Source organism: Pteropus alecto, unplaced genomic scaffold (genome assembly GCF_000325575.1).
Source record: "Pteropus alecto unplaced genomic scaffold, ASM32557v1 scaffold22, whole genome shotgun sequence".
Classification (NCBI taxonomy): Eukaryota; Metazoa; Chordata; class Mammalia; order Chiroptera; family Pteropodidae; genus Pteropus; species Pteropus alecto.
This window is the reverse complement of record NW_006434839.1, coordinates 5,563,703-5,577,027: the sequence shown is the minus strand read 5'-3', so window position 1 is coordinate 5,577,027 and position 13,325 is coordinate 5,563,703. Positions and strand designations below refer to the sequence as shown.

Here is a 13,325-nt window from a genome sequence, read left to right as displayed (position 1 = left end):
GCCACGCTGAATGTTTCTTCATTCTTCGGGCCCAGCGCTCTGCATGCCTCTAGGGTCCCCAAATCTTTGTACATGTGTCTGCTCTGTTAGAAATGTCCTCTGCCCGCTAACTCAGGCACTCCTACCCTCACTTTCATAAACTCACTTATAAAACCGTGTCAACTCTAAACTACGAATCTCAGCTTATATATCGAAATGTCTGAAAAGCCTTCTCCACCTTCCCCAAACAGTCACTTTTGCCAGAGTCACGACATCTCTTCTTGTCTTTAATATGGTAACTACCATTGAATTTTAAATATTTTGTTTATATTTTCTACTAGTCTCCCCAGCTAAAATATGTTCTCATTAAAAAATCAGACCCTGTCATATGCATCGTTGGGAGTTCAATGTTATGTAGTAGGTACTCAACATAATTTATTGGTTGGTTGTTTGACTGACAGACTGAAAGAGTTAATAGAGGGGTGGATGGATGGATGGATGGATGGATGGATGGATGGATGGATGGATGGATAATATTAAAAGTGCCATTGCATTGCACGGTTCCAATGTATTTCACCTTATTCAACTGGAAACTTTTTTCTCCAGAAATACACTCTACACTTATATTTACATCAGAAAAATAAGATCCTTTGCATCCCATAGACTCAGGGATACCTAAAACACTTTTTTGTATAGTTTTATTTTTAATGAGTTTGCTTTTATCTCTGTAAGAAATCTTGGAAAGGATAAAGTATCATCACTAACATCTATAAAAGTGGACTTCAACTGATACTAAGCATATTTTCCAGACAGCTTAAGGGTATTTATTAATAGTTCACAAGTCCCAAGTCAGTTCAGTCCAGAAAACGCCACTATCATCTCTGAAGACTGTAAGGAGCACCCAACCACACCAGCCTGGGGCAACCATAGTCTGGTAGATTCCTTGTCTGCCCTGAACAGAGCCAAAAACAGTGTGCTTCACACATGCAGTCATATGCAAAAAAAGCTGTTTCTATTTGCTGATATTGATAGGTGATGTGTGGCGGGAATATTTCCAGCCTGGAATTGGGTATCATAATTAGTCAACAAATATATGCTGACTTATAAAGAACATCTGACTTTGAGTGATGGATGCAGTTTCAGTAAAATATAATATTCGATGTAGTAGCTTTAGTTATAACAAAAAGAAGTTCTTAGTTTAAAAAAAAATTTTATTAAAGACTAATGAGCTGCCCTTTGAGTGTATATCCATCACAGTTTCTGTGGCCTTATTTTCTTATTTCCCACTTGGGCTAACAGGGGCTTCTCACTCAGCTATTACTGATGAGCTATGCCCAGTCTCACTCCATTCCCACCCCCAACTTCTACATTCAGGGCAAATTAAGTTTGGCAATAGGCTTCGCAGCTATCAAGTTAGGAAACCAGGCTAAGCCGTAAGTGAATAGTTCACAGTTCCTGGTTATCGTTCTTATTTGACCCTAATACATACCAAATACATAGTCAAAACATCGTGGACATTCTTCCTAATGAAAGAGTATGGTACATCTATACTCGTGTAAACATGTCCTAAAAAGATGTGGTTTTGAAAAAATTATTATCGTTGCTAAGAGAGTAGATCTTCAAAGTTCTCATCACAAAAAGAAAAAATTTTGTCAGGTGATGGATAGTAACTAGACTTATGTGGTGATCATTTCACAGTACGGTCAAATATTCAATCATCGAGTTGTACACCTGAAATTAGTATAATGTTATAGGTCAATTCAATAAAGAAAAAAAATTTTAATATGTCAGAAAGAAATTGTTATCGTCTTGAAATGTAATTATTTTGCCATTGATTTATATTATTTCAGAGGTATTTTTATTCCATTTCTATCTAGCTTTTAATTTGCCTCCAGAATTTCGTATTTCTCTACACACTTTCTCTTTCTTCTGCCAATCCTACCTTTGTCTCTTGAGTCTCATTATCAAATGCCTTATATGTAGTTTTCCTCTGCACAGCACCCTATAACTGTTTGACACTCTTTGGTGCTTTTATCCACCAGGTCGAGGGAAGATAATGGTATGGGCTAAAAGACACTGTTTATGAGCTGAAAATATTAACTTTTTTTTTAATTCCTAGATAGAAGAGCGAGCAGAATTTTTGAACAAGTCTGTGCAGAAAAGGTAAGTATGGTTGGTTGTTCAACTGAGAATCATTAGCCATTATATGTATGGAAAGATTCTATCATATTTTTACATATGCGTATGTGTTTATTAACAGTGGTGTCAAATCAACTCATCAGGCAGCAGTTGTCTCCAAGATTGACAGCAGACTGGAGCAATACACCAGCGCCATCGAGGTAAGAGATTTCCTCAAGATTATGGTCAAACAGAAATTGACTCTGCTTATACAAACGATCATAGAAACACTTAGGACAGTAATCAAATTCAATAACCCCATTAGCGTTAGAACTAGTTTTGGAGAAGAATAGTAATAAAGATAAATTATAGAAGAGTTTTAAATAAATTATCGTTTACTACTTTCAGCCTGAGTATTCCTTAGTGAAGGTGTTATTCTTTTAATGGATGGGTTTATTGGTATTCAACTATATTATTTATATGTTAGTAAGTACATCTTCTAATATTAATTTCTTATAAAATGTGTTCCCAGATGTAGTTTAAACAGGTTTCTTACAACCTTATTTAATCTTCTATTGTTTAGAGAAATTTTTGTTATCAAATATATTTTTATTATCAAATATATCAAATTTCTATTATCAAATATAAGTTAATATAAAGATGATGACCAGCCCAAGTGTAATCAACATCGATTTCAAATTGGTTATTTTTCACTTGAAGAACCACAGTTTTATGCTTCTGTCTTTTCCAATATTTTTCCATCCAAAAGACCTAGCGGTTCTATCGTATTTAGAAATAATATATATTTCCAAGTATCAAAGCACTAAGAAGGTAGGGTATCACTGATCAAAATGTGATCGCATTTTTCCCCTCTTTATGTAGACTTTAGTCAGTGGTTTTAGCTGCCTTCTACATCAGAACAGCTGCTATAAACTAATTGGATCTGTCTGATTTGATTTTCTCCTCTCCTTTCTACTGCATAGTGGAGATAAGTGTAAAATAGTTCACAATCAAATAATAAGAGGGTATAAGAAAGAGAGAGGCCTGAATGATTTATCAAATGAATAATCAAGTCCTAACCCTCAAGAGGTGATTTTTCACATGTTTAATGTCCACTAAAATATAAGACAAATTGCAAACAGTTATTTTCTGTGCTTGAATTAATCACAGCTCTCATAGCATTAATAAAGCCAAGACTGTGGCTTCAGCCTATTCCTAGTCCAGTGATGGTGCCACTCACTTTGGCTGGCCACCTTGACGACACATGCCATAGGCCACAAAGTAGGACCAACAGAGAAGCTGCATAATCCTGGCTATGCCCATCACTGCTGCTGGAAAAGTATCTTGAATGTACACTTTTCTTCCTTCCATCCATTCTTTCCTCCTTCCATCATGTGCTCCCTGCAATGGCCTCTCGCTCTTCCAGTCCCAGCATGTCCCCGTCTTCGGTCTTTTGCATATGCTGTTCCTTCTGCATGGGATGGCGTTTGCACCGTCTTTCCCCTAGCCACTTCCAAGTCTTCCATCAAATCTGAGTTTAAGTGTCACTTCCTCAGAGTAGCCTTTTTGCTCCTGTAAACTAATTTTCTATTATTCCCCAATTGGGTGCTCTCTTGGCATGCTTTATTGCAATGTGAAATAAATACCTGTATAATTAGTTACTATTTTTCTGCCCTATTAAAATGAGTCTACTGCAGCTTACAGAGCTCACTGTCTTGTTTTAAATACCACTATATCCCCAGAGCCTAGACAGTACCCCGCACGCAATAGATGCTTACGTATCTGCTGAAGGACATAGTTCCCTAGTGTAGTAGTTAGCATGGCTGCTTTACACGTAGAAGGTCCTGGGTTCACACCCCATGGTCCATGGTTTACGGCCATGTCACCTTGAACAAGCCCGATGTCTGATCTTGGAAGCTAAGTGGGGTGGGGCCTGGGTAGTACTTGGCTGGGAGACCACCTAGGAAGACTAGGTGCTGAAGGCATAAAAAAAAAAGTGTCTGCTGAAGAAATAAAGTACAATAGCCCTTGAACAATAAATGGCATCCCAATAAAAAGCAGACGCCATTTTTGAAGGACCCTCTGAGCTAGATCTTAGGGTTTATTTTGAGATATATATGTCCTCAGAATGTAGTTTGATATAGAAAGCATAACTCTCATATTTGGTGAAGACATTTACACAATGGATTTTTTTTAACTAACATAGTTGAGGAAGACAAACTCCCTACTGTTTTCCAAGAACAATCTTAGCACCAATTCTAAAAATAATTCACACGCTCCAGGGAACGAAAACCGCAAAACCTACAAAGCCAGCAGCCTCGGATCTTCCGGTTCCTGCCGAAGGTGTTCGCAACATGAAGAGCATGTGGGAGAAAGGGAATGTGTTCTCATCCCCCGCTGCGTCGGGCACGCCAAACAAGGTGAGCGCAGGACTTTGGCCGTTTAATTTTGGAGGGTGGATTACCCCACCCCCCCCTTTTTTTTTTTTAAGAATCATACTAGTTAATTATAAAGGCAGTGAAGAAGGTGTAATTCTGTCATTCCCAACAATCGCTAAAACGAGCTCAGAGAGAATGTGTTCATGAAGTTAGATTGTACCCACGCTCTGGCCACTGTACTCTAAATAAAGTCCCTGAAATGAGTCATCAGCCTAGGTGTTAGAGTGGGGTGAGGTGCTGGGAAAAGAAAACCAGGGAACATATTCTTTAAATGTCAAGTTTAAGATTTATTGTACTCAAAATATTAAAGATAACGTATAAATGACTCCTGTTATGGGATGGCCATGTGAAATAATACTTAATGGTATTTTGAGGTTGCTTTGAAGATGTCTTTCCAGGTAAAGTTTGGGTTTTTTTTCTTTAATGTTGAATGATGGACTCTTTTCAGGAAACTGCTGGCTTGAAGGTGGGGGTTTCCAGCCGCATCAATGAATGGCTAACCAAAACCCCAGATGGAAACAAGTCACCTGCTCCCAAACCTTCAGTAAGTAGCTTCGGATTTTTCTGAATTTCTTTGATCTCTCAGCCTCCAGCAGCAGAAGAAAAATGGGCTATTTGCTATTTGCGAAGCGTGGGAAAGCAATGCTCCTGTTTATTTTGCGGTCACTGCTGAATAACAAACAAGGAGGACCTGCGATTTAGAGAGCACAGTCCCAAGCAACTGAACGATAATTACCCAGAGGGTAAAAAGATACCCTCTAGGGAGTATAGCTAGCCAGAATGCTGAGGCTGTTCAAATTTATACCCTTAACTTGTCTATTTGTTTAGCTCCTATTCTATAAAATACAGCTAGGAATTTGAAAATAAAAATGTCAAGTTATCTTGGCCACTTCTCTGTCAAGAGTACCCATAAACTTATTCCCAAAAGAATGTGAATGTTGCCTATTTTACACTCTTATTTTCTAATTTGCCTAATTTCTGTAACGGAAAACACAAATACAGTTATTGGGTAGTTGTTGAAATAATCGTTATAATTTTCTTGTCAGCACCTGCAAAGGAAAGCCATTAAAAAAAAAAAAAAGGTAAAACTGGAAACTATAAAAACAGGTTGTGAATATTATTTTTGGAAATCTAAATTTTTCTTATTAGGTATGGTATCTTACTATAAAAATGTTCTTTTAACCTTTTTATTGAATGTATATGATAATCGCCTTGCATTTGTCATTATATTCAAAAACCTTATTAAGCTCCCTACTATATATTGATGAGCTTTCTCTGTTAAGCTGGCTTTTATACCTTTGTTGGTGCCCAAAGAAGCAGAAATTCAACTATCATAACCACTCCAGAGACAGAAGAAAAGCCTTCCAAATCCTAGACCTCTGCACTGTTGAGCATTTAATTGTATCCATCGGCTTCACATTTAATCTCCGAAGTCACTAAAGCGTATCACTTTCCGAATTTAAAAAGAAAAAAGAAAAAATGAAAATATTTTCATACCCTTTTGGGGCACAACTCCTTATAGACAACTAATGTTGAGCCCAGGATTCTTTGCATAAGGGCGCACCAGAGGTGTAAAACCAATGTAAACCCAATTTATAATTGGACAGTCTATATATTGAGAAAACATCTTTTTCCCTCTCCCAGTACCTGCAGGAAAGGGGGCCTATAAAAGGAGACAGTCGAGGCGAGCACATACCTTTAGTGCCTCGAGTTTCTCCAGCACCCAAGGTGACACGTAGAGAGTAGAAGTTATTTTTTGTAACGGCAATTGCTATAAATGCTGTGGCTCCAGACCAGTGATGATTAACCTTTATGAATTATGGACCCAAAACCCAATCAAATCTGAGAAACTTCTCCCCCAAAACATGCATATAACACAATTTCAGGAAGTACATAGACCCACTAAGAACTCTCAAAATAGCAAAGATACAGAGAGAAAAGTGTATGTTTTCCTCTGATGAATTTGGCACATTGCCAGAGGAGATAGTCACTTCTTCACATTTATTGTATGTGTGACCTATTTCATTTTTATGCCAGATTACACTCACATTTGGCCCATAACTTGACACATACTCTTTTATCAGAACTTTAGCGGATAAGCCTATCATCATCAATCTCATCCTAATGGGAGAGTTAAAAATATTTGATTCAGCTGTTACAATAGGTATAATTGTGTCAAGGTCTCCACAAAAAGCCCCGTTTTCTGAAGTTACTGATGGCCTCCTAAAAATTGCAGGACGAAAGGGAAATAACAAAATTATTGCCTGCTCTACCTGCTATTTAGTAAATAATTTGTTAGACTATCTACTAGAGGTTAGAAGGAAAAGGAAAGAAGAATGTGGCAATTAGTACAGATTTTAGTGATCCCTTTTTCCTATATCCTATTGGATTTTGCAGACTACAGTGACTTCCTGCCAGACTGGATGAAAGCAATATGTAATTGCTGTTGTAAATAAAAAGCTAGCTTGATTATACTCAATAAGCAACTCTAAGCTTCGTGCCCATTCCAGGAGTATTACAGCCAGCCCTAGTCGAAGTATAAATAGCAACGTGGCATTCTCTTTGGGACAAGATATGACCTGGAGTCAAAGCAGGCAGGAGAGTAACTCACAGACACTATGGATCCAGCAGAAAAGAGATGAAATTTCCAAGCTGTGGAAATGGGGCTAGAAGGATCCTGCAGATGCATAAAACTTGGCTGTCATGCAAGGATCTTGCCCAGGTCTTGTCAGGGGGTCTCATACTGGTGGCCTGCAGCCAAGATCTCTACAGTTCGACCCACATTATTGTGCTTTATTTTCCTTTTAAAAATTATAATTTGAACATATTTTTGAGGTGCAGAGGCATATACTCTTGAATTCGTTGATTCTCTCCTTTCCTTATTTTTCTTACACCAAGCCTCTTTAAGCATTTGCATTTCCAGCCTTTCCCTTCATGGCAGGCATCGAGTTTGACGCCTTTGGAACTCTGGTCAGACTGACCCTGAGCCCAGGATGTCAAAGGATTACCCAAAAGTGCCTTCTGATTTTAGACCAGCAGTGATTTATTTATTCTCAGTCCCTTGTTTATATTCCTTGGCGTTTGTGGGTAGAGAGGAAAGCCTGGGTTTGTATTTGCAGATGTGTGGCATGTAGCCATTAAGGAAAAGTCAGAGGGAAAGTCTCTCACCAAAGTGGTCCTCACCCAGCGAAACCTCAGGAAGAAGGAAATGAGTGTGTCCTTTGGGATCAGTGTGCGGTTCTAAAGTTCACTGGAGAGAAAACCCATCCACTTCCAAGTTGCATAATAATTTCCACATATACTGAGAATTAAAAGTGCTCAAAATAGTTTGTCAAATCAATATTACTTGGGGGAAGAGTGGTCCCTGAAAATTATTTAAGAGTAAACATTGCTTTACTTCTGATCCCTTAATGGGACATCTATTGCTATTTATGAGTAGAATTTATAGGATTTCAGTGTAACTTTGTAACTGGAATTCAGTTCTGAATATGTCTGTTTTAGCTGGTTTGTCTGTTCTTTATGTCTAAACTACATGTTATATACAGCAATTAAAATGCTAATTTGTCTTTCTTTTTGTTTAAAAAAAAAAAAAACCAACCGTGTCTTTCTCAGCTTGAATTCTCTTCTTCATTCTTTGATCTCTGGTTGATTGGAAACCTGCTTCTCCTGCCTTCATTTCTCACTCTTCTTCCGGAGCTGGTTTTTCTTTAAAATGTAGTCTGGTCAGGTAATTTCATTTATATTTCCCCTTTGATTGAAAATGCCAACTTGCCACTTGGATGCTAATATTTTCTTAAAATAAACTCTTTAAACCCTGTAAGTGATCTCAAAAGATTCATAGGTAGGATTTAAGGGAAATACGATCCGTTTTCTTCAGTAGAACATTCATGTGAAAGAAAAATATTTGTCTTCTATGAATCAAATAAATAAAGTAATAATAGCCACTCTCCAGAGCTTCCCTCAGCATGTTCCTAATTATAGTTTCCAAAATTTTAAAACAGTCTTCCAGACAATTTGGCAGCTTCTACCTACACTGGCAAATGGAGTGGAATTCTTCAAAAACAATCTGATTTGTTACTTACTGCTTCCAAGTTAAATAGGTGTGACTCTCTAATAGAATATCAGGAATTCATGCCACAATGGAAATCCAAAAACTCAGGAAGATTAAGGCAAATCTGAAATGCTTCACATGGTACCATTTAACCAGTGCATTTTCAATGTTGTGATCTCCATACTATTTGTCAGAAAAACGTCCATTTAGACTGGGGTCCGTGGATAAACGCAATTGCTGTTAGCTTTGCCTTCCTAATGAGAAAAGGGTGTGCCAGAGTAAACATGACTATTTCAGTTAAAACACATTTATTTCCTACAAACTACCTTTTGCCAAGTACTAATATAAGCAAATGCTGGAAGAAAAGTAAGTAGAAACAGAAATTTGGATCTTTATCCAAACCAAATTAATTATGAGGTAGCAAATAAAGAATTAAGGCTGTCTAGCTGTTATCAATCATATTTTAATGTTTTCTTCCCAAGATTTCCACATGTTCTCACATATGTCATTAGCTGTCAGTTTTCCTTATGGATACAGTTAGTGGTAAATGTTTACTTTGGTGGGGCTAGGTTCTACTGATACACTTCTGAATTATCTATCCACTTGCTCTTCAGGAAACACAAAATAATTTTTGTCTGAGGAAAGTACAATTAGAAAAGTATCTCAGTTTAGACCGCCCAGAAGCAGACCTTAAGATAGTGATTCGAGTGCGAGTGGTTTACTTGGGAGGTGAAGAAAATGGTACCAGTAGTGAGACCGGAAAAGATGGCAGCCGATAAGGAATGGCATTAAGCAAGTCACCACATGGGCTATTAAAACTTCATTCCGCTGGGGGAGCCTGGAAGCCACCATGAAACACATGCTTCAGAGGTATCCCACCTGAGGCGTCAGTGAGCCTGAGAAGTGCTCTTGCACCAGGTGTCATGGGTGAGCAGTTGAGGACTGTCCCCTGGGGACGGTAATTTCCTGAAGGTCCAGCCTGCCTCTTGGGTGGGCTAAGTGGGCTTCTCCAGCCAGAGAAAGTCCTCAGGCAACAACATGCCATGTGTGTGGCAGGTGGGAGTCAGGCTGTCATGCTCTAACGCCCTAAGGACTGGGAGACATGGGCAGGGCACCCAAAGACAATTAATCTGCAAGGGAAGAACTGCCCATCCCACCCAAAGGAATTATGGTTGACCTTGAACAACAGGGGTCTGAACTGCGTGGGTCCACCAATACGCAGATTTATTTCAGTAAATATCGTAAATGTATTTTCCCTATGATTTTCTAAACAGTATTTTCTTTTCTCTAGCTTACTTTGTTGTAAGAATACAGTATGTAATACATGTACCATACAAAATATGTGTTACTCAACTGTCTTCGTTATTGACAAGGCTTCCAGTCAACAGTAGGCTGTTAGTGGCTAGGTTTGGGGAGAATCAAAAGTTATACATGGCTTTTCTACTTGCACAGAGGTCAGTGCCCCTAACTCTCAATTGTTCAAGAGTCAAATGTTTGTAAAACTAATCTATGCTCTATTCTCTCGTAAGAGCATAGAAAGTTAGAAATAGGCTCCACTATTTTAAATATGCTTATATTCCAATTTTACTGGTCAATACACAGTAAGTCCTTGGTGAAGGACAGGATTTAAATGTTGGGTGGTTCCAGCCCATTCTTATATTATAACAAACGTCAAGGTCTGTATAAAAACGAATAATGGCTAGTGATCTTTTTATTCCATCCAGTTTGGATCACTAGGATAAAGTGTATTAAACAAGAAATTGATTCAGACAAATAAATAAATAAATAAATAAGAGATGTGGTGATTCATTTAGACTTGGCCAGAAAATATACATGCCCACATATTAATTTTTTCTGCTTTCTCTTCATCAGGATTTGAGGCCAGGAGACGTATCTGGCAAGCGGAACCTCTGGGAAAAGCAATCTGTGGATAAGGTCACATCCCCCACTAAGGTAATCTACTGGAAGGGTGAATTTCATAGGGTTTTTCCCCCCGTTGTATCCTGCAGTATGATATCCCAGGTAAAATGAGAAATACCACTGATCCGCAGAACCTGGCCCAGGTGACCATCAGTTTCTAAAGACCCATACAGGGGGCAGCAAAAGGCCAAGTTCATGGAGCCTTCGGCATTACATCCAGCATAACTAGTGCATGGGACGGTGCCCAGTAAGATAATCAGGGAACGCTGTAGTGGTAGGAGTGTCGACAGCAGAAAGCCATACAGTATAAGCGTGGTCTGCGCTTCCTTACGAGGTCCAGGCTTGGAGCCCTAGCCATTTGAGGATCACCTAGGGAAAAACATCCATCTCCCTAAGTGGCTCCAAAGTCACTTTCTGGAACCATCCTAAGAGATTGCATCGCCAGCAGCCTAAAACTCAAGGTTGCCGTGGCAAAAAGTTAAAATAATATTCTAAAGTTAGGCAAAACTTGCTACCCTATGAAAACCCTATGAGGAAAAACATCCATCTCCCTAAGTGGCTCCAAAGTCACTTTCTGGAACCATCCTAAGAGATTGCATCGCCAGCAGCCTAAAACTCAAGGTTGCCGTGGCAAAAAGTTAAAATAATATTCTAAAGTTAGGCAAAACTTGCCACCCTATGAAAACTAATAGCTAAGAAGGCTTGGATCCATCGCTTTTTTTGATCTTCTGCTCAAAGGGTTTGTTCATTCTTTATAAAGGAGGCTCTGGACAATATCTGAATGATGCTGTGACTAAAAATAGGACCCTTTGTCGTCTAAGAGGCTAATTTGACTCCTTATCGTAACCCTTCCCCACTTCCAGTAATAACCCAGCCTTCTCCTTCAATAGAGGGAAATTGAAGAGAGAGGAATCAGAGACCAACAATAAGATTAGAACAGTTTGCTTATGGGTCTACTTAGAACTCTAAAAGCCAGAAGCACTTTTTAAGCAAACTTAGGATGGAAGAACCTCTCAAAGGCAACTGGAGAATCACTACAATGCACTGGAGTGAAAAAAACTCCTACCCTTTTCTACTTTCTATGTGCTTTTAAGTCTGGTACCGTTGCCTAAATATCACTCTGTCTTCTCATTAGTTCTTGATCACTCTTACACTTCAAAAAAAATTGCTAGCCCAGCCTCTCTACTTAAAGTGACTTTTAAACAAGTTCAGTTTCCTAAGTCATTGCTAAATATGTTAAAAGTACCTCATCATGACCACTACAAACCCCTAACACTTAGTGAGAATCCATTATATGCAAGGCACTATTCCACCTTCATAAGCTACATTATCTCATTTGACCCTCCAACTACCATGGGAAGTAGGGATTATTATTACCTCATTTAGAGCTGAGGAAAATGAGGCACAGAGAGATTAAGTAACATTTCCCAAAGTCACACAGCAAATAAGTAGCAGAGCCCAGATTGAAACTCAGGCAGTCTCGTCTGAGCCTGCATTCTTTACCATGATACATGCTGCTTTCTTTTGAAGGTTGCATATTATACACAAAATACAGAGTTTTAAAGTTCTTTGTATAATTTTCTCCTGGTGGAAGGAAGGGGATAGGAAAATTGTTCTTTAATTTGTTTGTTTGTTTATCTGTTTTAAACAAAGAATGATCTTTTGTTGGCCTAAGCCACATGGCCCCTCTCATATTGGTCTCTGACCTTTCAAAAATGGCAGTCCAAGTGTTTATATAGTCCCCTTTCCGAGTAGGAGAAATCTAGCTGTCCAGAGTCCATCATCACCGGTGTAATGAGATGTAATGGAGCTCCTCTGGATGACATTCCCCTGAGCCAGGGTCCCGAGAAGGGGAGTAAAGATGTCATCGGGAATGGTAGACGCAGAGACTACCACTCACATGCAACACGACATGAGCAGTGGGGGTGGCACAAGACAGGAAGGCGACCGGGCGAGCCTTCACACACACTGCCCCTTCCTCCTCAGCCCACGCCATGAAACGCTTTCCGCAATAACCATGATAATACAACCACCAGGCCCAGGGCTGAGTTTCTGAGGTAGCAGAGTAGTTAGTTGCTTTGCTCCAAACTGTCAGACTTACCACATGTCATGCAGTCACTCATTTGAAATGAAAATATACACAACACATGTGAAAATGCAGATTCATAACACAGTTGCTCACTACTCCTGCCCCCCACACACACACTCACACACATCCACAGGTTCTGCATCATGGATTCAACTGAGGAGTGAAACTATTTTGGGAAAAATATGTCATGTTATTGCTGACATCGGCCTACCTAGTAGGGCCTGCCATGGTTGCGTCTGTATCAAACACGTACAGACTTTTTTTCTGGTCATTATTTCGTAAACAATACAGTATATAAACTATTTATAAAGCATTTACATTGGATTGGGTATATAAGTAATCTAGAGATGATTTAAAGTATACAGGAGGATGTGTGTAGGTTATATGCAAATACTACTCCATTTTCTGTAAGGGACTTGAGCATCCACAGATTTTGGTATCTGCAGTGGGTCCTGGAACCATTTCCTCTGGGATACTGAGAGATGATTGTACTTTAATATTTGTGAATACTTCAGCAAAGATTTTTAGCAGCTAGCTGAGGAAAAGAAATGGTACACAAATAAGACTGTGGATCAGATAAGCTTCAAGAGTAGGGATGTAAGAACAGGAGGAAGACCATAAAAAAAAAAATAGAAGAAAACCAAAGGTAAGAATATTCTACTTCATCATCGTGCCTCAACATGGCTGAGACTGAGTTATTCTGTCATGTGTGCCTGTTTTGGAATGCACA

At 38.9% G+C, this 13,325-nt stretch overlaps 1 protein-coding gene across 5 annotated transcripts in view; it reads left to right on the top strand.

The window, feature by feature from the left end:
- The window catches only part of CALD1 (caldesmon 1), a 168,037-nt gene that overhangs the window by 151,786 nt on the left and 2,926 nt on the right, over positions 1 to 13,325 (top strand). For all 5 annotated transcript variants that reach the window (XM_025045897.1, XM_015588348.2, XM_025045896.1 and 2 more), the window contains 5 exons: positions 2,099 to 2,142; positions 2,240 to 2,318; positions 4,380 to 4,517; positions 4,984 to 5,079; positions 10,459 to 10,539. In XM_025045897.1, coding sequence (XP_024901665.1) covers positions 2,099 to 2,142; positions 2,240 to 2,318; positions 4,380 to 4,517; positions 4,984 to 5,079; positions 10,459 to 10,539 — 438 coding nt within the window. The remainder of the gene's footprint in view (positions 1 to 2,098; positions 2,143 to 2,239; positions 2,319 to 4,379; positions 4,518 to 4,983; positions 5,080 to 10,458; positions 10,540 to 13,325) is intronic.